This window comes from Heloderma suspectum, chromosome 2, assembly GCF_057233095.1.
Source record: "Heloderma suspectum isolate Gila_16-S chromosome 2, 16-S_ref, whole genome shotgun sequence".
NCBI lineage: Eukaryota > Metazoa > Chordata > Lepidosauria > Squamata > Helodermatidae > Heloderma > Heloderma suspectum.
The window spans coordinates 164026314-164051622 of NC_139459.1; the positions used below are offsets into that span (position 1 = coordinate 164026314).

Consider the following 25309-nt stretch of genomic DNA (forward strand, 5'->3'; position numbering starts at 1 on the left):
GGCCGCAGCAGCAACAACAAGCAGCAGCGACTCTGAAAGGTAGAGTGGCCTCCCCTTTCAGGCCTCCCTGTGGATTTCTCCTGAGTCTGCGGAAGGACCACTACACTGCCATCCAGGGTAAGGAGGGCATCTTTGGAGCAACGTCACCCAAATGGTGACTGAAAGCTGAGGCCCATGTTCTGCAGGGCATAATTTCAGTCAGGCACACGCCTGCTTTCAGTGTTCATACTCAGCCCCCTCCCAGGGATATTTATGCACGATGATAATAATAGAGTGCCTCTGGTCATGTGCAAAAGGCATTCCTCCTTTCACTATTAAGTGTGCGCTGCAGGTCATTCCTGGTCAAATGATGCAGCTTCCAGGAAGTCAGGTAGCCTTTCTTAAAAATTAACTCCAGGAGATGGAGGGAGAGACATGAAGATGCTGATCTAAAACCTGATGAAAATGAGATGGGGGGGAAAGTGCCTTCCCCAGTCCACTGAGGATGGGACAAGGAGTCTGCCATAGATGTATGCTGAGTACTAGGAAGAGCTTTCTAACTCTTATTATTCCATAATAACTACATAAGGGGCTCTCCAGGGTGGTTATTATGGAATCTCCTTCCTCAGAATGCAGCAGGGGCTGCTGGTGGGGTACTGCAAGCTGTCCCGGTTCAGGGCAAGATGACCTATGGGGCCATTCTGACTCTACACTTTCTGGCTCAAAGCAAGCGCATTGGCACTTTATAGAGTAGGTGGTGAGTTCACAGGGTCAGGCCGTGTTGTCGTTTCCAGGGGGTAATTCTGATTGATTATCCCCTGCACCCTGTGTGTTTCAATGCAAGCCAGTAGCAGCTCTTGAATATGCCATCTCTGTGCCAATGTTAGATTTAGGAAGTGTAGGGTTGGGGGAGAAAAGCAGGCGCAAACAAACAGAAAGTGTTTGGGCATGATAAGGCTCCAGCAGGAGTGTACTTCTTGTGCACAGAGGGTTGTTTATTCCACTCACTCGTACTTTTCGAAAACATCATCATGAAGATATTGAAGTCATAGTCTCTTATCTGATCTTTTCTTCCATTTAGCTGTTATTTAGGTTTGTTTTTTAAAAGAAACTCTTACCCTGACCCCTTAAAAAAACCCCAATTTTCTCAAAAGTATATTTGGTGAATCACAGGCCTAGTAATAACATAAGAGGCTGGATGAGGCCAATTTTCCTGCTAGTCCATGCAAGGCCTCTAGCCTGTCATGCATGAATTTATAAACTTTTCTCATGTCCACTTCGCCTAGGAGAGAGCAGACTTCAGGTTTGCAGGATCTACTTTGTTTTTTTGGTAGAACCTTAAGATCCGGCCTCTGGAGCCTGATGCAGAAGTTAGGATTAAAGAAGGAATTCTGAGGCTTTGAATTTGTTTTAAGTAACAGAATTGAACAACGGTCACAATCCTTTTACACAAAACCTTATTCCTCCTTTCTCCCCTCAAGCTTTCTTCCTTTCAGCAGTATAATTCAGGGCAGTGAAGAGTAATTTTGCTGCTACTGTGGTTAAGCAATTAGGAGCCAGAAACTCTTGCCCACCTACTACGAATTATCCAGAGATCTAGCAGTAGCACATCCTGAACTACCTTCTGACCTCCGTGTCCTAGCCATTTCTTGTCTTTTCTTTTTTTTCTTAACTGAACATTTTGGCCTTTCCTTTCAGAGAAGAAGCTCTAACAACTTTATCATAATTACCACTTGATCATTACAAATCACCAAAAAAGAGAAATGCGTAACCAAAAAGGAGAACACTAATTTGCGTAAAATTTACATATGCAAATTTATAAATAATTATAATTTAAATAGAACTGCAGTATATCTCACCACCATGGAGAAGGCTGTGAGGAGGTGACCTATGTGCTTGCCTGCTCAATCTTCTCTCCAGGGGCGAAGTGTTGGTGGGCAACAGTTCTTATGCTCATTTTTAAACTGGAATTGAACCAGACAACCCTTCCAAGAAAGGACTGTGCTCTGTGAAAGAGGACATAAGGCCACTATGATATTCTTCTTGAGATGGGCGACCAGAACTGGCTACACCATAGGTTTCTGCAACAGCTTTACAATACTGGCTGCTTTATTGTCAATTTCTTCTGTAATCAGTGGTGGCGGGGAATATGCCCTTTTCACCACCAGAACAACCTCAGTTCATATTTTCAGTTCTGTTTTCCCCTCGTTAGTCTTTTCTGTTTATTTCAGCCTGAACAAACCCCACTCCCACACCCATGTTAAGTTAGTTTTGTTTTTTTCCCCCCAGCATGTATAAGCAAATACCTTGCTTGCACTATATTCTATTCCGTCACCAGTTCACCCAGTTTGGGGAGTTCCTTTTGGAACTCTTTGCAGTTTCCTTGAGAGTTTTCACCATCTTTGAATAATTTGGTGTCATCCTTGCAGAATATTTCAGAATAACTTAAATAGGACCAGTACCAAAACAGATCCTTGGGGAGGGACCTCACTGCTTGCTTCCTTTCACCGCAAGAACTGTCTATTTACCGCGTCTTCTGCTTCCTGCTCTTTATCTCGTTACTGATCCATAAGAGAAGCCCTCTCACTTGCCTACCTAGATAGTTATCCACTGAGCCACCTCATTGGGGATCATAACAGAAAATGGAAGAAATTGTTCTGAGTATGATCATTTGTCTCCGAGAAGGGCAACAGTGTGTGTTAAAAATGAGGGCAGTGAGACGGGGATCATGTAGCTGTATTCAGACAACAGCCCATAGAAATATTGTTGTTTAATGTGAATGACCTGGTGGGTTAATTTTTCCCTCAGTCCCTGTGAAGAGAGAATTGTCATAGAGTGCTCCAGGATGGACATGTTTACGATTAGCAAAATATCCAGCACTGCCAAGCCACTGATCACCACCACATCACATCCAAACAGACCACTGAGTTGCAAATCAATGGAGGTGCCCAATCAGGCACTGTAATGCGAAACCTCCATGCTTAGAAAATACCCCTTCCTTGATGTACTTCCGATTCAACTTCCTGCCATCTGGATGCACCAATAAATTGGTGCCTAGCTGTCACCTTTCACCATGTACCAATGGGGCACTTCCCCTTCTGTACTAGAAAATAGTTTTGAAAATGTTGGCATTTCAACATGCATAATGCCAGGGTAGGTGTGATGTTGTTATTGTAAAGAGACAGCAGATACAAAATCTGACTCAAGTCATGGGAGAACTTTCAGAACTTGAGCTGAGCCAGGCAGATCTAAGTTGGCACATTCAGAAGACCCAAAACACCACTCCCCAAGCAGCTGCTATTCATGCTAGTTTTGCTACCTAATAATCACACACACACAAAAACGTGTTGCATGAATTGACCCCGATTCCTTGCGCTACAGACTTCTGTGGCAAGGCACACATTTGCTCACTCCTCCTAGTCTTGTGGATTGCTAATTGAATGATGGCACCGCTGTATGATGGACACTAATTATGACACCTCCTGAGCTTGGGAATTTGCTCCTGAGTGCAGAGTGATGGATGAAATGACCTTCAGCTCCATTCAAATCATAGCATTCTACGCATTTATATTTTTTCTTAGCCAGGGAAGGTCTAAAACCCTGCACTGTTCCCCTGCCCTCCCCCCATTCCACAGTGACAATTCCCCAAATCTGTTTTCAGAATAGTTAGGATGGATCTGCCTCATAATGGATGATTGCATTGCAAACTGTGAAATTCCTCTTGAAATTGAAGAGCCTATGGAATTTTTTGTCTGGCATGTTTTGTTCACAACTATACCACAGGAGTTGTGGGTCTTTTAACAGTAGTGAGAAGTCATCCAGGAAAACAGTGCTATAAAGATGGCAACCCAGGTTCCCCAAGGAAAACATGGTGATTTGATTTCTGCATTTTCAGTTCCTTCCAGCCACTGCAGTGTTCAGAGTTTTTCCTATGGGATGGGAAACTTGTGTAGAATTTGTATTGGTTTCTCAAGATTCCTTATTCTATGGAGGTTCCTACCTTTCCCAGGGGGAGAAATAAAGGCCATTGCTTATTGGCAATTCATTCATTTATACCTTGGGAACAGCTGGTTTAAATCTGAGCAGGTGACCATCAGGCTCTGGGATTATAGTGTGTTATGATCTCTATGCATGTATGCTGTCAGCACAATTGCTAGTGCCACACAAATGTCTTGCAGATCTACCCCACCTCCTTTTGAGAATGGCACTGTCATCAAAAGAGGACACTGGAAGAGCTGGTACGAAGCCAAGCTTCTCTTTACTGTAAGAGAATGCCTAAAGGTTCTAGGACATGTTGGGAGCTGCTTAGGTGAGCACAGGAGAAAGACATTTTACTATCTTCCATCCCCATGACTTATTATCTCCACTACTGTCATCACTGTAAACTCTGCTTTGCATGGGTCACTGTGCTCCTCCTCTTACTCTGCCACTCAACTCTAGTTGACCCTTGAGAAACCTTCAAGCGCCATCTACAGATGATCACACCCTTGTACTCTTCAATAATCACACACACACAGACCCCCATCACCACTACCCTTCCACCAGTTCCGTCCTCACAAGTAGCCAGCCCGTTAGGATCTTGTGAAGATACAGCATAATTCATTAAGGTTGCTTCCAGATGGAGAGCCCCTAGCGCTGAGGATCAGAAGGCCTTGTACAGCTATTCCATCTTTTCTTTTTGAATGGATCTTTTTGAATGGTGGGAAAACAGGGGCGGAAGAGGTCATCGTCTGGAGCCCCTCTAAACTTCCATGAATGAGGCAAGGCAGCAGCACCAGAAAAGCTTTCCCCAAACTGGTGCCCTCCAGATGTTTTGGACAACTCCCATCAGCCTGGGCTAGCATGGCTAATGGTCTGGGATTCTGGGAGGTGTAGTCCAAAACATCTGGAAGGCACCAGGGTGGGGAAGGCTGCGTTAAGATTACTTACTCCCACTTACATGGGAATAAGCCCCAGAGACTTTAATGGGTCTTACGTCTGAGTGGACATGTCTAGGATTACACGGTTAGTTATGATTTTCTGTATCTTCTCCCAAAAAACCTGCTATGCCTCACCTCTGTGGAATCAACTTGTTGGCTAACTGGAGGGGAGTCAAGACAGGGTATTTTCAAAGAACCTTACTTCAAAAAAGATCGTTAAGATGAGAGGCCATCGATTTGGGAGGAAGGGGCTTATCAGGAGCCCAAGCCTGAGGAAACATCTGTAAACCCACAACTCTCTGTGCCCCACCCATCTAAGGTTAACACATCTGCCTCTTCTCTCCTGCCTTCTCCGCTCACCATCTCCGATAGCCACATAAACCACAGAAGCAGTGGAGGCTGGTGGCTCCTATTTCAGTGGGGCTATGAATCTGCTCTGGGTTTCAGTCAGAATTCCAAAGGAGGTATCCAAAGTGCTGAAACCTATCCCCAAAACAGGTTCAGCACCTTGGATCACTCCTTTAGAGCTCTAACTGAAACCTAGAGTGGATTCACAGCCCCACTGAAATTGGAGCTACCAGCCTCCATTCTACAGAAGTGAAGTTTGGGAAACATGCTTATATTAATACAGTTTAGCTGTCACGACAATTCATTTTAATATCCACCTGACCTTGAGAACCCAGCCTTGGTTCAAGAAAGCATGAGTTGTGAACTCAGTAGCCAACTGAGATGCAGGTTGCCTTTAAAATGTAGTGGGAAATAGCCCCTTTGTCTGCGTTTAAATACTTGACTTAAGTGCCTGGAATGTCTTAACATTGCTGATGTAATGTTATGTCACCAAAATTTATGTACACTCCTCCGGGCATTGTCCCAGTTGTGCAAACAGTCACTTGGGGAAACAATGTTTTTAGGAGCACTGAAGAAATAGCACATGATCCAAGGTACACCCCAGAATCCTTTGCAATGCAGCTCAGGGACTATTGTCAGATGGTGCATGGCTTAGGCATCATCTGGGGGTTGTCCCAGGATTCTCTGTCACCTTGCAGGAGATCCTGAGGAAGCACATCTCTTAGAATGGACCCGTTGTCTGAGTGTGGATACTTGACTTAAGTGCCTGAAATGTCTTAGTACTGCTGATGTGATGTTAATGGCATGTCACCAAAATCTAGTAATCAAAATCTAGTCCACACATGCTTGGCATGGGGAGGGGAACCTGTTTCAGCCAGATGTCCGAATTCTGTTTCAGAGAAGCACTCAGGGTGCTGCGGTCGTGATGGGTGGGGCAAAAGGAGCACAGCCAAGATACCAAACATGGCAGCATATTGTAGCTTAAAGCTCTTCCTGCCGGTGACTACACCCCAAGAGGGGCACCTCAACCTTTTAGAATGGAAAAAATACCGTGCAAATGCTGAACAATCACTTAGTGGCCAGCAGGCAACGGTGTGTGGCCAGGAAAAGGGGCACTGCTGTTTGGGGAACCCCAGGGGGCCAAATTGGGACTCCAGGAGGACTGGATTGGACCAGTAGGCCTGGGTTCCCTGTCCCTGGCTTAATAAGTGCATTCATGCTTTGGTTATTTTAAGGCACAATCATATGCAGGTTTAAACAGCAAAGTCCTACAACTCCTAGCATTCCCCAGCCAGCCATAGCTGGCTGGGGAATGCTGGCAGTTGTAGGACTTTTTCCTGTTTGCATAAACATGCATAGGATTGCACCCTTAATGTAATATATGCGTATAACACTGAACCCGTTGATAAAACACTTCTGGCTTCCTTTGGGAGATCTAAAGCTTGCCTTCATCTCAGGCCTTGCCTTAGCTGCCATTTTACCAGCCTAAAGCGCTCTCGTGTGGGCAGGCTTTGCAGCTTCCATGACATTGGCAGTGGAACAAACATGGGTGACTGGATTTGTTCACAGCATCAGATGCAATGTTGCACCCATACAGCTGTCTGTGAGCCCATTCCTTCTTTCTTGACCAAAATACCAGAGGAATCTGCTTCCAGACACAGATACTGCAGTGTTGAGGAGGTCATTTAATTCTTCTGCTCTTAATTCTATTGTTGCTTTAAAATATGTTTTTAAAGTTTTCACATTGTTTCAAAGTTTTTTTTTTAAAAAAACTTAAAACAATTTAAAAGGGGCCCTATCTGGGCCAAAAGGCGACTCATAAATGTATTTTGAAAAAAGAAAATTTAAATATTTTCTTCTCTGCTTTGCAAAATACAGTCCGAATTACTTGCCACCAAAGTTTAAATTAGTCAGCTTAGGGCACAATCCTATACATGCGATGCATTCAGCAGAATGGGCATTTTGCCCCTGCTGTCAAGTTTCCCTCTTGAGTCCTCTCCCTTTTTGTTACTCTCCTTGTGCCTGATTTACTAGAACTGCAAACAGTTAGCACAGAGAGCTTTTATAATAGTTCTCTCTGCCAGAATGAAGCACATGGCCTCTGCACCCAAGAACTAACTTGGCACAGCACAGCACGGTTGGAGAAAGCCAAAGAGTTCACACTTTCACATCAAATTATTTTATTGAAGGGGTGGCTGGTGACCTAAATCCAACTATTATAGGACTGGAAGCCAAGTTCCACCCCATGTCTCCTTTTTAGGCTTGGCTAGATGCCCACTCTGACAGAGCTGCTACCACACAGCCTCCCTCCCACTTCTGTCCTTGAATCCAGAGAGAGCGAGAGAGCGAGTGAGTACAGTGGAGGCTGGCTGCTCTGATGTCAGTGGGGTGGTGAATCCGCTCCGGGTTTCATTCAGAACCAGTCAGAACTCTAAAGGAGCTCAGCTCCTTTGGAGTTCTGACTGAAACCTGGAGTGGATTCACCACCCCACTGACATCGGAGCTGCCAGCCTTCACTGGGTGAGTATTGCCTTCCCCCATAAGATCCAGTTTGGCAGATGTGCTTAAAACAATGGGACACCGGCGTTCTGCAACTCCTCCAGTCTCTGCATGCAGTCCTCTGTATGTTCATTTATTTTCATTCATTCATTACATTTATATCCTGCCTTTCCCCCTCCTTAAGGAACCCAAGGCAGCATACATAATCCTCCTCCTCCATTTTATCCTCACAACAACAACCCTGTGAGGTAGGTTGGGCTGAGAGTCTGTGACTTGCCCAAAGTCATCCAGTGAGCTTCCATGGCTGAGTGGGGACTAGAACCCAGATCTCCTGACTCCCAGTCCAACACTCTAGCCACTACACCACACTGGCAACTGTATGTTGCCTTTTGAACTATATAACCTTCGAGTCCTTCCCTTCTGGGTCTGTGATTCTGGGGATCCTGGTGGCAGAGTGGGCGGGGCAGGGCTGTGGAATCCCACAAACAGCCAATCCATAAACATCATTGCTCCCTCATCGTGGGGCACTCAGTAAAACCCTGGACTGTTTGGGGCATCTAAACCTTGAGGAGCTGAAAGGTGATGGATGGCACAATGCTTGGGGGACTCTGACCAAAAGGATGCCCCAAGGGAAGAACAAGGGGGTGACTGGGGGGCAAAGACACGAGCGTGTCGCCCCTGCAAAGAAGAGGGTAGGACAAGATGAGGCAGAGCTGAGCTGAAGGGTTCCCGCGTTAGTGGGTGATGAGGCAGAGGCAGTGAGGGAGGAGGAGAGTTAGGAGGGCCAGTTGGCTTCTGGCCTCCCAGGAGCCAGGTGGAAGGAGCTGGAAATGGGGGTGTCTGGAGATATGAAGCTGGCCTGAGTTGTGAGTCCACCGCAGGGGATGATGGGTAAACTGGGGCTGGGCTGGGTGGTGCTAGGAGAGTGGGCGGTGCCAGGTGAGGAGCATAAGGAGATGGAGGGGCTGAAGTAGCCATGAGGGCTCTTGTGCCACAGTCCTTAAGAGTGGGGGTGCTGGAGGGAATAGCTTTGCTACCAGGCTGTGTGGCCCCCAAGGCTGAGGGGCTGGGGGCTCCTTTCTTGGGGCACAGGAGAAAGTCATGAGAGCCAGCAGGGTTCATGGCGTAAAAGGCATTGGCACTGTCAGGGATCAGCAGCTCTGAAGGCAAGAGAGAGAATGAAAAAGAGACCGTCAGGGATGCTGGCAGTGCCTCCACTCCTCCTCCCCACCTCCACCCTGGACCTACACAGCTTCCCCTCACCTTGGCCGTCCCCCAAAAGCTGCAGGAGCTGGTAGCTGTGTGGTGAGTCCCCTTCCAGGTTGTGCTTCTGCAAGGCACGCTGCACTACAGCTGTGGTCTTGTCCTGGCTGGTGATCTGTGAGGAAAATCCATCCGCTTAGGGGTCACAGCAGGCGAAGGAGGGGAGGCACAACTATGCGGCAACACAGTGACCTGGTTTGCACAATCTCCGTGGGTTAAACAAGCCGCGGTGACTTCTTTAAGCCCCGGGCACGTGCCGGGCACCATTTGCTTAACCACCTGCCCAGGCGCGGCTTGTCGTGTCAGCCTTCAAATAACCCATGGGCTTCTTTAACTTATGGTGATCATGTGAACCGGTAAGATACATTCACGGGGAAAAATGATCAACAGCGGCAAATAACCACTATGAAACTGCACACTCACTTCACGCCAAATGCCGGCCAAATCACAAAGGTGTCCTAAAATAAAAAGCAAGGCCTCTCCCTCCCCTGGAGCTCTGACTGCTTCCCAGGCTTGCTCTGGACCACTTATCTAGAGCCCCACTCCTCAGTTCAGAGCTTCCGCTGGCCACTGCACCTGGAATCCATCTGTGGCCTGTCAGACTTTCCTGTTTCTCCACATTGTGTTCTTCGCAACCCGCTGGGCCCCTGGGCCCTCCTCGTGTTCCCAGGGAGCTTCCACTCTTGCACTCACACCTGGTATCTTGCCATAGCATCAGGGGAGGCTGGTGGCTCAGATTTTGGTGGGCCTGCGAATCCACTCTGGGTTTCAGTCAGAACCAGCCAGAACTCCAAAGGAGCGATCCATGGTGCTGATCCTATTTTGGGGCTGTGCTTCAGTACCTTGGATAGCTCCTTCAGAGCTCTGGCTTGTTCTGACTGAAACCCAGAATGGGCACACAGCCTCACCGAAATCAGAGCCTCCAGTCTCCGCTGTATAGCATCCAGACACATCTGCACTAATTCTGCACCAGATGTTCCTTCTTGCACCCCACAGCGTATGTCCCTCCTCCTCGCCCACACACCTCTGGCCCTTGTCAACTCACCACGATGCTACGATAAAGGTTGCCGTGCTCGTTGTCCATGCTGACACGGACGATGCGCGATTCTGTCCCTCTTTGCTTGGCAGATGGCAGGGGCAGCTCAAGAGGAGGACACGTCCGTAGCTGAGATACAGGCAGGTTCTTGCAGGGGAAGAGGGCCCACAGGAGGCGGGAGGCAGGTCTGTGAGTCACGACTCCCACATGCCCGCAGTTTCCATTCCCTGTCAGGCCACCAACCCCATCAGCACGTCCCGCTCAGGCGTCTCTGCCTCTGCACTGCCAGAACAGCACTTACAGCCATGGCATTGCTAAAGTAAAAAGCTGGCTGTCCTCTGAGACACGGATTGCATGATCCAGCCTTTGCCAACCTGGTGCCTTCCAGATGTGTTGGACAACAACTCCCAGCGGGATGTGTGGCTGGGACATGCTGGGAGTTGTAGCCCCACACGTCTGGAGGGCACCATGTTGGCAAAGGCTGGCATAGTACGTCTTCCCAGTGTGGTGGATCTTTTCAGTGCTGCTCACGTTTCATGCCATCATGCTCTTGTTAGTGCATGGCACCAGCTGTAGAACTCCTCATGTCTAAATTGTGAACCATCTCGGGGTGGGCAATCGCTAGGACTGAAAGGCAGGACAGAAATGGTTTCATAAATAAAAAAATAAATGCTTCACCTTGATAGTGGGGGGTCCCCAAGTTGGCGAGCAAGGGGTGCTGGACCCATCCTCAGAGTTAAGGCTGCCGCAGGAGCCCAGTGGTGAAATTCCAGACTTCTCAGGGCCTAGAGAAGCACCAGAAACTTCTGAGCCCAGGAGAAGTCTGCAAAGAAAGATGGGGAGGTGACAGTGGCAGGGGTGGCCATGTGTGGCAGCATGCATCAACGGGACACACACTTCCATGTATCCCTCTGTCTCTCCCAACCTCGCACCCTCAGTGCAGTCAGACACAAGCCTGACACCCAGCATCTCACCATTCCCCCTCCCTCTCACCCATCACTACTTCAACCTACGCCAGCAGCACAAATCACTCTTCCACACCCATGCAGCATGACACCATGCACAAGGATATGGGGTTGGCGTGGAGAGAACTGGAGAATGTGAATTTTGGACCTAAGATGCCTGGTGTGGTCAAATCTCTCCTCTGCCATGGACTCACCATGGGGCCTTGGGCATGTCACTCCCTCTCAGCTTCACTTCCCCTAAGTTGTAGAATAATAGTGCCCTGTCTCAGGACATTCCTTTAATCTTTACCTTGCCTTAGAAATGGCTGAGAACTGCAAAACCCTATCGGCATGCAGATTCACTTACAGACCCATACGCTTTCCTCTCTCAAAGTTTCCAGCCAGAGTAAGCAAACGCCTAGATGCTTGTTCCGCTGACCACCTAAACATCTGACGATAGTAACTGGGGATTCAAAATACTTTGTCCATCCTGGGTTCCCACTGCATACCCAGGACAAGCCTCTCTCTCCTAAAACATATTCCCCCTCAGTATGACAAACAGCATACACCTCCTCTCACACGCTGGGCCTATACCTCCTGCTGTACCTATAAAAAGGTAAAGGTGTCCCCAGCCAGTCGTGTCCGACTCTAGGGTGCGGTGCTCATCCCCGTTTCTAAGCCGAAGAGCCAGCACTGTCCGAAGACGCTTCCGTGGTCATGTGGCCGGCATGACTGAACACCGAGGTGCACAGAACGCTGCTACCTTTCCCGCCGAGGCGGTACCTATTTATCTACTTGCAATTTCTTGCTTTCAAACTGCTAGGTTGGCAGGAGCTGGGACTGAAGACGGGAGCTCACTCCATCACACAGCACTCGGGTCTCGAACTGCTGTCCTGCCGACCTTCCGGTCTGCAGTTCAGCGTCTTAACCACTAAGCCACCGCGGCCCCTGCTGTACCTATACCTCCTAGCTTAATCAGTCCTGGGACTTATTTCCTGTGCCAGGTTTCAGCTTTAAAACGGGTGAAATAACAATAAAGACCAAAGCCCTTCTGAGTCTGCTCAGAGTGAAAATATGGTCAGCTTCCATACATATTAGGAATCTGCAGTCTGAAATCTTAACTTCCAGCCAGCTTCAGCCCCAGGACCTCTCTTCTTAGAAAACAGCTACTGCACTTTCTCTAGTGCTGGGGGCGGGGGGGGAGCAGAGCCTGGGAGGGAACCTTCACGGACTGGATTTTGCCTGCAGGCCAGAGGTTCCCCACCCTTGTACTACAGGAATGGGGGTCGGAGGAGGATGTCATGTCATACCTCTGAAGCATGCATTTTGTGGCCTGGGAGGAGAGTCCTAGATCCCATGCAGGCCCCCAGTGGCACAGGCTGAACAGGCATCAAGGCATGTTTCTCTGGCTCTGTTGTATGTGCAGCGAGGCCTTTGTACCACAGATCCACAACATACAACACATGAACAGCCCTGCTGGATCTGACTCAGCTGAGTCCATCTAGTCCAGTATCCTGTTTCTGACAGTGGCCAGCAAGGTGCCTCCGGAAACCCAGCAATCAGGACATGAAGACATCACAGCCCCGTTTGTCCCCCACTCATCCTGTATCTGAATTTGGTGGTTGTTCCAAGCCATCCCTGCTGGTTGCTATCCCCGAATGTTGTTTTACTCCTGTCCCAGGTTTGCCATTCCACTCCCTACCTTGTTCTTCAACTAGGAGCTCACTTCCCTCCTCCAACAAGGCCATCAGATTAATAGCTTTATCTGAGGCAGGCCCAACTGCAAGAGCAACATCATACCTGGGCATCCCAAAAGGAAAAGATTCTGGGACGGGCATGGCGAGAGGGAGGCAATGCCCTGATCCCCCCAGCTTCTGCTGCCATCTCCCTCAAGAACAGCATGGGGTTCTCTAGGAGGCAGAAGACCCCTGGGCAGATGGGGTGCCTGTCTCCTGCATGGCGAGGGGAGGATCAGGTGACAGGCAAGAGAAAAGAGGTGGTGAAGAAGCAGTCCTGGTAAGTGCATGACGGCTGGCTTACGAGCTGAAGCGCTTGGTCAGGCTCCGATGAAGCTTTGGCGAGTTGGGACAGGAGTCAGCTGGCGGCTCAATCACACGGGAAATCCGGTAGCTGCAGGGGGAGAGCGGAGGCACACGCTGTGTCCGTGCCTGCCCAACTGTCCACACACGTGCACACTTCGCCACCTTCTGCCTACACTGCAGGATGATCTTATGCCACCTGAAGCTGAGAGTTGATTCTCTGAAGGTACATCCCCTCCAACTACTAGGTAAAGCCACCCAACTTGGTTTCCAGGGACTTTTTTTTTTTTTGCACCATCTAAAAGTATCTCCAGCTTTGTTAATGTAAAGACTGTCTCGTTTCTCTCTACTTGTAGCAAGGTTGCAGGTCGGCAGAGCGGCGTGCCGGCCTTCCAACCTGCTGGGACACCCCCCTGCTGTGCATTCCCAGCGAGTAGACGAGTAGACAGCTGAGTAAACAGCAGAGATTGTCAAAAACACTGAACAGGGAGGCAGGGGGGGCAGGGAGATCAGTGGGGGGACTCTCTGTGGTCAGTCCCCATCCCTCAGTAACGTGCAAGGGGGGGGAAAGGAGCAGGAGCCAGGGAGCCGCTGACGCTTCACCCCAAACGCTGTAATGCTTCTTTGCGGAAAGGTGGCGATGCCTCTGAGCAGCGGCACCACCCCCGTGAGAAGGAAGGGAACGGAAAATAGCATGATGGGGACAGCCATCTAAAGAGATCAACCCAGATTTGCAATGATACTGGATAGGGAAAGAACCAGCATTGATGTGGAATTCTCCACCTGTGTGATGGAGCCCTTAGTTTTCTGCCAACCTGTGCCTTTGGCCTAAGGAGTGGAGATGGTTTCTGAGTAACAGCTGGATTTTATATTTTAAAAAATGGGGGATCAGTCAGTCTTTGTTTGTTTCTTCTTCCCAGCAATCCTGGGAGCACCCCCGGTGCAACCTGAAATCATCTCTGTACCTAGAAGAGCCAAATGTGAACGTCTGCAGACTGCTCCCACTTTCTCTCTTACGACTGTAACCCTGGCCTCAGCAACCCCAGGGAACTCCAGTGTGCCCCCCAGACACTTGCCAAGGTGCCCAGCCATGGTACCCGACCCCTCCTGATTTTCTTTTAAGCAGTAACTCATTGTTTTAGATAAATGTCTTTCCGGTGGTTTGGGTTACTCCCAAGGTTACATGACCAAGGTTACATGACCTTCCTTTGGCCGTGCTGGCTGAGAATGATGGGACTTGCAGTCCCACACATCTGGAGAGCACCAGTTTGGGGAAGGCTGTCCTAGTGCTTCTACAAGATCCCATGAACTCTTCCCTCCCCAGCAAAGTACCTTGACCCCTTCCCTACCTCTGTTCCTCAGAAAGTTGCTGATGCTGGTGGAAGATGACATGGAAGGATGGGTTTGGGCAAAGGTTGTAGCCCTGACAGGACTCCTGCAGCTGACGGATCTGGGAGAGGACCGCTCCTTCCTGGGGGGACGGGGGGACACAAAGCAGTTGTGGGGGGAGTCACATTCTTACTTCCTGTGGTTTGGGCATGCCTCTACCACCCAGGTCCATGTCCTATTGTCCCCCTTCCAGGCACTGAACTAAAAGTCGCTGGTTCTCCACCCTCACACTGCCAGCATTTCCACCTTAGACTTACCTTGCGCCTTTTCTCAAAGTTAATGAGGTTGCCCTGTGGAATAGGGAAAACAGCAACAGAGAGATGGTGAGCCACACAACAGGACACAAACACAGCTGCAGTTGTGTTTGAACCAACCAACATGCCTGCCAGGGTTTGACACCCCCCCCGCCCCCCAAGACCAAGGCTTCTTCCCTGGACCTTAGAACAACTTTCCACAACCTGGTGCTCTCCAGAGGTTTTGGATGAGAATTCCCAGCATTTCTGACCACGGGCCATGCTGGCTGGGGCTGAAGTCTTACGTATCTGAAGGGCACCAGGTTGGGGAAGGCTGCCTCAGAGCCTCCAACCCTTCAGAGCCAGCCGTACCACATGGCAGGAGGAGGCAGCCACCCCACACGGTGGATTTGGGGTGTCACAATGGGCGGCAGCATAATATGAGGCTTGTGCAGAACTTTCCTGGGCATTCAACTATGCTGTGCAATTGGGTACTGTTGTCTTGGAAATCATTCACTGGGCACATGATTCTGTGCACATGAACCCTGATTCTGACTTTGGTACCTTTGTGATCAGGGCTGGCCCAAGATATTTTGGTGGAATTTCACCATGCCAATTAGGGATTCCATTGGGGTAGGGGACATAGTTAGGGTGGAGCGCACACTTTGCATGCAGAAGGCTCCAGGACCCAGCACCTCCAGTTAAAAGGAGCTCAAACCACAGAACTGAGACCTCAGAGAGCCACTGCCATTTGGGAAGACAAGGAAGAGTCTTGTGAAGAGATGGGTGAGAAATTCCTTCCTTCCACATTTTAATACAAATCTATCAGATTCACATTTGTTGAACCAATGACCAAACCAGAACAAAGTTGCGCACCAAAATCCACCCATTCTTGAATGTAGTGCTACAGCTCTCTGCTCAAAAACTGCACACAAAAATGCGCATGCCAGGGAAAAGTGTGCACAGAAAGCCATATGCTACAGAAAAGTGTGCAAAACACACAATATTATAGGGGAAATAGCTTGCAAAAATGGGAACGTAAAAATGCACATAAAAATGCACATAAAAGTCTAAATTTTTATATATATATTTGAAAAAAGTGCACAGAAAAAATGCATACATTAGGAGGAGTGTGCACAAAAATGTATATGAATGTTCATGCAGACTTTTCAAAAGTCTGCACTGATGCAGAAACAAGGTGAACCGAACCAAGCATTGGAAAAATGAGAAACTCAGTGGAACCAAAATTGACAGATTTGCCCTGTGGCACCTTAAAGACTAAAAAATGTAGTATGGCATTGTGCCTTCACGAACTAGAGGCCACTTCGTCATATACAACAAGCCAGTTGGTGTAGATGATAATGGGCTAGATGGGCTGCAGTCTGACTCCCATAAGGGAGCTTTGTCTGTTCATATGGATTTTCTTCCTTCTGTACCAACATTTCTTAGGCCATCCCTGAAACCCTTCTCCCACCATTTGAGACATTCAAGCCAAAGAAACCCAGGGAACAGACTCTCAGTACCTCCAGCCACATGAAGCATAATGGAGGAATTAATTTGAAATGCCCCCCTGCCTGGTGACTAGGGAGTGGCTGGAAATAGTTTATGGTTTGCACTTTGCACAAGGTGCTCAGTCATCCTGGAGAGGACAATGGGTGTTCTTACTCCCTGCTTTTCTTCCCAAAGAGGCTCACCTCCACGAAATCTGGTAGCGCCGTGTCCAGCATGATCAGATCGGTTAAAAAGGTGCCAAGATATGGGATGGTGGGAGCCTGCAACAAACCACAACTAGACTCATTCACTCAACCCTTTTCTTGTCCAATGTGCCCCCTCCTATTTGAATCCACATCTCATTCAAAGATACTTTATTAGCATTACACAGTGGTGCCCAGGTGGAGGAGAACGATGTTGTGGTTTTCACTGTTTGGTTGTGGGTTCCTACCCACCCATCCACTAGCCAAGTCACTGCAAGGGATTGCAGAAGAGGCGGATGTGTGCAAACCCGGAGGTGGGGTGGAGATGGTGGGAGAAAGCAAAGCTGCAACAAGATCTCTGTGAAGACTGGCAAATTGGCAGAAGTGCGCATTATCAGATTCAGTGTAAAAATATAACATCTTGATCATAGTGGAAGACAAGAGGTGGATGGAAGCAGCTACAAAAAACCTTTGCATAGATTTCTATTACTAGAAATAACAGAGCACCATGCTAATGTCAGCATTTTCATTTGGGAAGCACTAATTTTAGCGCAAACAGCGCAAAGTTGGAATAGGACACCGAGGAGCATATTATAAAAGCAAAAGGGGGCACATACTCAGCTGAAAGCACTTAAAACTGGCTGGTGTGAATATACCCTAAGACTGCAATCCTATATACACTTACCTGGGAGTACGTCCCATTGAACTCAGTGCCACTTACGTCTGAGTAGACATGTCTAAGATTGAACTGTAAGGTGCCCACCATAGGGTGGGGTCAAGGAAAATGCTAGTCCCCACAGCTGGAGTCTGTTACTTCTTCATCACATCAATTCTTCACCTGCTGTGTGGTGGTTATCCACTTAGCTTAGCTCCACCTCTCTTCTCTCACACTTCTTCAGAGTCATCTGAAAGCTTGTCTCCCCCTATACAGACCCCTCAGTCTGCTACAATCATCAGGGGAGGCCTTGTTGTCCATGCCACATCCTGCAGAGTCCCATCTGGCAGCCACATGGCAACGGGCCTTCTCTGTCATGGCACCCTCTGGAGTGGCCTCCCCCCTGTGATACACCAGGTACCCATGATAATGTGCTTTCGACAATTACTAAAATCTTACTTGTTTACCATGGCACTTCCTAACCATTAGCAGATTGAGTTGTTTTAAACCTTGTTTTACAGAGCCTTGTAGTCTGTAACACTGTTGTGTTTTAAAGTGTTTCACCATTTTATAAATTATAAACCACTTCAGGATTTTTAAAATGGGAAATAGTGTATAAATATTTTAAACAAACAAACAAACAAATATTGCATGCAGATTTTGAACAACTTTAAGTAACATATTCCTTACAGTTTCCTATGTTAGGGGCACTGGAGAAGTGGCAGGGGGGTGGGGGACTGTGGACTCTCACTGTTAACTTCTTTGAGGAGAGCCTGTTTCACTTTTGCACATGCTAAAGTGGCTGAAGGTGTCTGAACTTGCATTTCCTCCCTCCCCAGGAGCATGTAACTTTCCCATAACTTCCCCTCAGCCTGGATATGGACAAGCCCGTGTGGCCACAATGAGGCAGGGAGGAACGGCTCTCACCACTAGCTGGGGCTGAGGCCTCATCTTCAGAGATGCCCTGGCTGGCGTTTGAGGACTGCTGGATCCATCAGAACAGCCCTGAGTACCTCCTTCCTGCAGAAGAGACACAGACAAGCTGGTGGGTAAACCGAGCTGACATCCGACATGCCCCAATCAAAACGTACAGAGTTGACCCCCCTGTGCTGCCATCCAGGTAGGGCTTTGCTAAGAATCCAAAGGCGGGGATGAAGTGCCACAGGTGAAGCTGCAGTGCTGTGATGCACCCATCACAGATATGGTTTGCACTTAAAGGAGGAAAACCCTGGCCAGGCTTGAGATGTAGCAACTTTATGTGTCCTCCTCATTGGCCCCATGGGTTTCACCTGGCATAACACTGCCGTAACAACTATCCTCAAGTCCACCCCACACCTGGCCTAAGAGATGTCATCATCCCAGCCAGCTAGTGGATTGATGGGACTTGTAATCTGACACATCTGGAGGTCACTAGGTTGGGGAAAGCTGCCTTAGGGAAATAGGGCTGTGACACGGAGATCAGAAGACACCAAGGAGGCCAGGGCTCACCTTTCTTCCAGAACTGTGAACATCACATGCAGTTTATCACATCCAAGCTGCACCCATCAACATTCCCTCTTCTTCTATACAACTGCTAAAGGTACAAGAGCCACCTTCACCCTGACTCCAGCTCATGCCAACAGCAAACAACACCTGCACATTCTTATTGTCCAATTTGCAACAAAGCCCAACGATACAACCACATGTGCTCCTGAGGTAGATGTAGATATCCAAGGTGAAAAACCGGACCACGAGATTGACAAGAACAGACTGGAACCCAATTGCCCTGACCCTGGTATGATCCCCAAACAGGCGCCCCCCCAGATGTGATGGGCTACAACCCCCAGCATCCCTGCCCATCTGCCAGACTGTCTGGGGATGATGGGAGTTGTAGTCCAAAATATTGAAGGGGTGCCGGGTTGGGGAAGGCTGAGCCCAAACCAGCACGGACGGGACTAGTCAACAATGTTGACAGCAGAAGAAATGACAGAGCTCCCCCTTGTGCTCAGTTACCGCTCTTGGCATCTGACACAGCCAACCACCACTTTGGGCACGGAACATACAAACCTGCCTTATTATATCCAGCTAGACCCCTGGCCCATCAGACCCTGGGTAATGTGATGGCAGTGGTTCTCCCAGCTCTGCTCTCTGAGGTCCTTTTTAACTGGCGATGCCAAGGCCTGGGCCTGTGATTTCCTATGTGCAAAGCTTGTGCTCTGCCAGGGAGCTGTTCCATCCATCACACCAACCGCATGATCAGACCGGACACAACTGTGTCCTTTCCAATCATACATATCTAAATATCTATATTTGCGCCATTTCTTCTCAACAGCGATCATTTGTATAAGCCCTGGGTGGCCACCTCCCAGCATGATGGGGACTACAAGGGGCCTGGTGCCAGGAATTTGTGGCATATCTGGACAGAAGCAGGAAGCCCCATAGGTCTGGCCGCAGCATTCAGTCGGGCCTATTCTCAGGTCTGCCTCTCCATCACTGGCTCAGTGGGCTAAAAATAAATCCACACCAAGACGTGGGAAGGCCACATGTGCGCGCTAGAGTAGCACAAGAGATCCATGATAGGAACTACCAACCTTTTTGTTAACTGAAATTTAGATGTTGGCGAGGGGCCTACAAACTGCTTCAAAGAAGCATCAACAGGAAGAGAAATGCAACTCACTCCCTGTGCCATTTTTCTGATTAAAATCGCCCCCTGGCTATTAGCCTCATGGGCAGAACATTTTTCCCCTAGATGGGAAATGGCAGCTGGTGTGTGTGTGTTTGACTGGGGATATGGTGGAGGGGGAAAGGATTAAACAGCACTTCCTCCCACCCTCAAACTGTTTATCTGAAGAATTTGGCAGCTCTCAGAGGCTGAATTCTAGTAAATTAAGGCGGAAATGCTATACTCACTAATTTAGGAGTAAGCCTCACTGGGATTGCTGCTGCATAGACAGGTACAGCCTGTCTACTGTACAGTAGACATTGTATTGTAACAAAGACCCTTGTATTGTAACAAAGACCCTTTGCATTGCATTGTAACAAAGACCCTTTCCACATGAGGCATTTATTGTGTGCAGAAACTCTGGTATTTCTGTGAATGGCGGCAAGAGACCCTGGTGTATTTGCGCAATTCTGCTATATCACAGTGCCACCTAGTGGTTGTGTAATGGAACACATAGAAAGGCAGAGAAAGAAAAAAAGGGGTGGGCAACCTTTTTGACCCTGCGGGGCTACGTATGCATGCTCACACACCTGTATATACATACACACATGGAGAGGGCATGGGACACTCTCCTGACACTCTACAGAGGACCCTTGTCATTCCCTAGTGAGCCATATCCTGTTCAGCACAGTACAACCTGTTAAATCGTTCTGCCCATGCTTCCATGCACACAAAACTCGTGCACACGTACATACAGACAACTCTGCTCCCTGCTTCCTCACAACAGACACTGTTCTGCTACCTGCAGCAGGATTTCTCGGCAGTTCAAGTGATTGTTGTCTTCAGAGAATATCTGTGAGAGGCTTCGGAAGGAGCGCCTGGTGTCCCTGTGGGATAAGCAAACTCAGTGAGTAGAGCTTTCTGACACAGAGTCAGCCCTATGGGCCCACGCCCACTGGGTCAAGACCAGCAGGAGCTCTCTTGGCATCTCTGACAGAACTCTTCCCAGCACTGTTTGGGGAAGATCCTGGAAGCCACCACAGTCTTGCCAAAAGGAAGAGAAGCCTAGCAGAGGATGGAACAGCATACGTTACCTATCCTTTGCCCTCTCTTTCTGCATCCCCCTGCAAAGGCTCACCTGTTGACAGCAGCCCAGGTACGCTTAAGTCGGTAGATGGAGTTGGACTGCAGAGCAGAGAGGATGGCGTGTAGCGAGGAGAAATTCCGTAGGGCACGGCATCTCTGGAGGACACACGTATCATTTGAGGAGGCGGCGGGGGGATGACAAATATTTCAGTAAGTGGGGGCAGATTCTCAGCAAGGTTTGAGTGCCGATCCTTGGATACATTAAAGTTTCAATTGCAAAAAAAAAAAGGTGCAGTATTCTAAGTATATATGACTGCAAGCTTTGTTTGGTTTAATTGATAAATTAGTCAGTTCATCCAATTTTAACTGGTGGACTGAGTTTGAACGGAAAGCCTGTTTATGCTGTAGGCTATTTTAGTTCTGATGTGTTACTATAATTCAAAAGAAAAAAGGGGGAATTAAAGAAGACTTTATGTTTTAACAAGAACTGGTACTTTTTATTTAGTAAATTGTAAATTATCTTACACTTCTACAGTATCTCAAAAAGGAGCCTATCCTGAGGTTTTGAAAATGTTTACATTTACTTACATTTAATTAATTGATGGATTATCAATTATCAACAGGGGGTTTAATAAGTTATTTTGAGGGGCATTTCATCATGTGAGCCCTGCCTGCAGTGAAAACTAGGCCACAGTGGCTGCATGCGGCTCCAGATGCCCCTCACCCCAACCCATTAAAAAAAAAATCTTATTTTTTTAAACCAAAACATTGGCATCCATCATAGCTACGGAGTGCCAAAAGGATTAAATTTACCTTGGAAACAAGCTAATTTTAACCCGTAGAACTATGCAGTGGCTTGTCACCAATTCTCTCTCTTTAACTTTTTAGGGGGGGCACCCTGTAGACAGTGAAGCACCCTGCAAAGTGTGAATGGTTGTGGGGGGGGGCTCCATGGGCAAAAATGGCCCCTGGACCTCCCACGGTTGCCCATCCCTAAATTAAAAGGAAGATGCTTACTAAACTAAAATTCTTTAAATCAGTTAAGATCCCTAGTTTTAGGGTCTGAAGTAACCCACTGAAGTTCCTTTTTGATACATCATAATAACTTTTATGTTATCAACATAGGTCAAATTCACTTTACTTTTCTTACATGTATCTTTGGCACGCATAGTTAGTACATAAGTCCATTTTGATAAAAATAGTCTGTCATTGTGAACCACCAGTGAGCTGACCTTAGGAATGATCACATATGGTATCTGACCCTCCACTTCCCTTAAATCAGGGGTGCTCAACATGTGGCCTGTGGGAACGCATGAGGCCCCATCGCCATTTTTGTGGTCCCTGCCGTGCTCTCCTGCTGCTACTGTTTACACTGCAATTTACTGTTGCAGAGGCTGGATTTCAGAGATTTTTGGCTGGGGGAAGGGGAGGGGCTTGGGGTAGAAGCTTGTGGGCTGGATGGGGACCTCTTGTGGGCCTGAGGTTCCCTGATGTATAGGGCTAACCAAGAACATTGCAACAAGGAGAGGGTAAAGGCAACAGCTTGCAAATTCCCTGAGGACTTCTGCTCTTACTGGAAGCAGAATACTGCTGGCTCCCTTCTCCTGCACCCCAGAGGATCCAGAGCAAGAATCGGTTCTGTTTCCAGCCTTGGGAGGTGAAATGTGATGGCTTAGAGCAAGGGGAGGGGACAGGGGGAGGCATGTCTGCAAATACATAACCCTACTCACCCTCTAGGAATCCATGGCACCCTGAAGAATAATATGATAGCACTTTGAGGGATATGGGCTCGGGGGTTTGCAGGGGTCATTTATGACACACGCAAGATGGGAGGGAAATATGGAAAATGTGTCACAAAATGGGAAGGCAGAAAAGCAATTTCTGAGCTGCTCAACACCTGGATCCTCCCCCCATGCCTGCCAACTCCCCCAAGAGATCAAATCTATAGCACCTCTCTTTCCCTGGCCTCATTTTATCACCACATTCACCTGCCCCCACTGCTGCTACACATAATCTCATGCACAATGCACTTACCTGGGCAATGTTGATCCACTTCTCTAGCAGGTGTGCCCGCTGGGGAATGCGCAGGGTCAGGTCTCCGAGCACAGATGCGATGACACAGCTGGTGACTGCATTGAATTGGGCCACGGTGGCACGGACACTGGGAGCCACATGCTGATTCTCTTTCTTGTCCCGTTGGGACCACACACAGCCCAGGCAGTGGAAGGGGCACACTGCTCTGAAGAGGTCCTGGAGAAAGAGAAGGAAAGGCAGGGAGAGGGCCAGCCCAAAGCCACCCAGCGCAGCATCCACTGCAGACATAGGACTTGGACCCAGGTCTCATAGACCCAAGGTCAGCTCTCTGTCATTGGGCCATGCTGGCTGGGGATGATGGGAGCAGTTGTCTGACCACATAAGCCAGTGTGGTGTAGTAGTTAGAGTGCTGAACTGGGACTTGGGAGATCGGGTTGTAATCCCCACTGGGCCATGGAAGCTCACTGGGTGATTGTGGGCCAGTCATGGACTCCTATCCTAATCTACCTCACAGGGTTGTTGTGAGAATAAAAATGGAGAGGAGGAGGATCATGTGAGCCGCCTCGGGCTCCTGGGAGGAAAGGCAGGACATAAAGGCAACAAGGTAGGTAAGTAAGTAAATAAATAGTGCTCTCTAGTGCTCTAGAGAGCACTAGATTGGGGGCGGCTGCTGTAAGGAATGACACAGGCCCTATCTGCTTTCATCAGACAGATGCATTTTGATAAGGGCACAGACGCCTAGCTTCTATCGCCTACATTACTCTCGGCTGCTAAATTTTAACATTACTCTCGGCCCCAACATCTTAACTCCTAGAGCTGGAAACAGAACCCAGGAGTCTGAGAGCTCCTCCGCGCAATAACAACTTTATAGCAGTCTCTTCCCAAAGCTATTCTCTGTCCCGGATCCCTCCAGATCTTACTCACGGCATCCGCCAGGGTCAGCTGCTCCGCCACTTCATCGGCAGAGAAGGACAGCAGGGCTGGTGTCTCTTCGCAGTCCCCTGCTCCAGCTGCTTCTCCCATCACCCGCGACAGCCCCATCCTGGGGGGCTCTCCTCCTGCCCGGCAAGAAGACAAGACCATTTGGAGGGAGTGTGCAAGGAAGGGGGGAGCCCAAGGGCTGGGCATATGGAGGCGCTTGCCCAGGAACAAGGCATTTTCTTGCACCCATACCAGCTGTTCTGCTTGATCTAAGACAGGGGTGGGGAGCCTCAGGCCCTGGGATCCGGCCCAGCCCTCCTGGGCTACCAGTCTGAGGGTCCCCAGATGTCTATGGCCCCTTCCCCTGGCCCCACTCCTCCTCCCAACTACTGATTGTTTGGTGGCTTCTTAGCATTTGTGCAGTTCTCCCCCCATTCTGTAAGGTTGAAATGCCCCCCCCCCCAAGGTAGGAGCCTTACTGCCAGTATGAGCTTTAAGCGATAATATGCTGGTATTTCAGCCCCACCCTTTTTGTCTTTGGCCCCAGCCAGAATGTGTCTCCCCCCTGCCTCCCAAGCTTCTCTGAAATTGAATTTGCCCTCTGCATGAAAGAGGTTCTCCTCTCCTGTGCTAAGCATATCTCAACTAGATTTTATTACTATATTTTGGTGACATGCCATTAACATCACATCAGCAATACTAAGACATTTCAGGCACTTAAGGGTGCAATCCTATGCATGTTTAGACAGAAAAAGCCCTATAACTCCCAGCATGCCCCAGCCAGCAGGGAGCTGTAGGACTTTTCTCTGTCTAAACATGCATAGGGTTATGCTCTAAGTCAAGTATCCCACTCAGACAACAGGTCCATTCTAAGAGATGTGCTTCCCCAGGATATCCTGCAAGGTGATGGAGAATCCTGGGACAACCCCCAGATGATGTCTAAGTTATGCACCATCTGACAATAGTCCCTGAGCCGCACTGCAAAGGATTCTGGGGTGTACCTTGGATCATATGCTATTTCTTCAGTGCTCCTAAAAACATTGTTTCCCCAAGTGACTGTTTGCACAACTGGGTCAATGTCTGGAAGAGTATCTCTGACAGATTTCGAAATCTGTAGCAAGAACTGATGTGGTCTATGCATCACTTTTTCCCCAGCCCAGCGTTTGAGTCCCCAGATCACACATTACCCAGAGTGCACTTTACCTAGGCAGATGATCCTGAATTTGTTTGCAAGTTCTCACCTGTACCCACCCACCACTGGGTCCAAAGTTTACAAAATCTGATGGGGCAAACATCCTGACAGAATTAACATTCTTTCATCTCCCATTGTCCAGGGATTACAAAATCCAGTGGAGCAAAGTGTCCCAATGAAATTGGCAACCTTCCCTGGTTGGGGATGAAAAATTCCAATGGGAACAGAAGTTGTGACAGAATTTACAGCCTGCTGCCTTGACCCTCCTCTTGTTTTTGCCAGTTTTTTAATGACTAATCAGGTTTTCTTATATAGAAAAGTATACAATGGCATAGGCATGTTAATAGGGCAAGCAAAGTACTACACTAGAGATCGATCATATCTATCTATATCTATCTAGATAACTTACTGCCTAAACCAGAGACAGGTGACTCAGT

At 48.5% G+C, this 25309-nt stretch overlaps 2 protein-coding genes across 6 annotated transcripts in view; one reads left to right on the forward strand and one right to left on the reverse strand.

Moving 5' to 3' along the window:
- On the forward strand, positions 1-21204 carry LOC146353086 (uncharacterized). 4 transcript variants are annotated; one of them, XR_014787972.1, is made up of 5 exons: positions 10-117; positions 4158-4288; positions 17275-17415; positions 17838-18043; positions 20427-21204. XR_014787972.1 is itself a non-coding variant. In XM_084835673.1 (4 exons), the coding sequence occupies exons 1-3, from the start codon at positions 4111-4113 to the stop codon at positions 17856-17858; spliced, it is 372 nt and encodes a 123-aa protein (XP_084691799.1). In that variant the 5' UTR covers positions 4029-4110; the 3' UTR covers positions 17859-18043; positions 20427-21204. The 4 variants fall into 4 exon arrangements, 1 of the variants encoding a protein (XP_084691799.1); XR_014787973.1 differs by lacking the exon at positions 17275-17415 and having other exon boundaries at positions 27-117; XM_084835673.1 differs by lacking the exon at positions 10-117 and having other exon boundaries at positions 4029-4288; positions 17243-17415.
- RGL3 (ral guanine nucleotide dissociation stimulator like 3) overlaps positions 7413-25309 on the reverse strand; it is a 26751-nt gene continuing 8854 nt past the window's right edge. For both annotated transcript variants that reach the window (XM_084835665.1, XM_084835666.1), the window contains exons 5-17: positions 23684-23817; positions 22760-22975; positions 20778-20881; positions 20442-20526; positions 17926-18018; positions 16344-16421; positions 14674-14706; positions 14377-14498; positions 13029-13118; positions 10723-10867; positions 10054-10191; positions 9009-9123; positions 7413-8905 (exon numbers count right to left, since the gene is read on the reverse strand). In XM_084835665.1, the coding sequence (XP_084691791.1) occupies positions 8274-8905; positions 9009-9123; positions 10054-10191; positions 10723-10867; positions 13029-13118; positions 14377-14498; positions 14674-14706; positions 16344-16421; positions 17926-18018; positions 20442-20526; positions 20778-20881; positions 22760-22975; positions 23684-23817 (1985 nt within the window). In that variant the 3' untranslated portion in view covers positions 7413-8273. The remainder of the gene's footprint in view (positions 8906-9008; positions 9124-10053; positions 10192-10722; positions 10868-13028; positions 13119-14376; positions 14499-14673; positions 14707-16343; positions 16422-17925; positions 18019-20441; positions 20527-20777; positions 20882-22759; positions 22976-23683; positions 23818-25309) is intronic.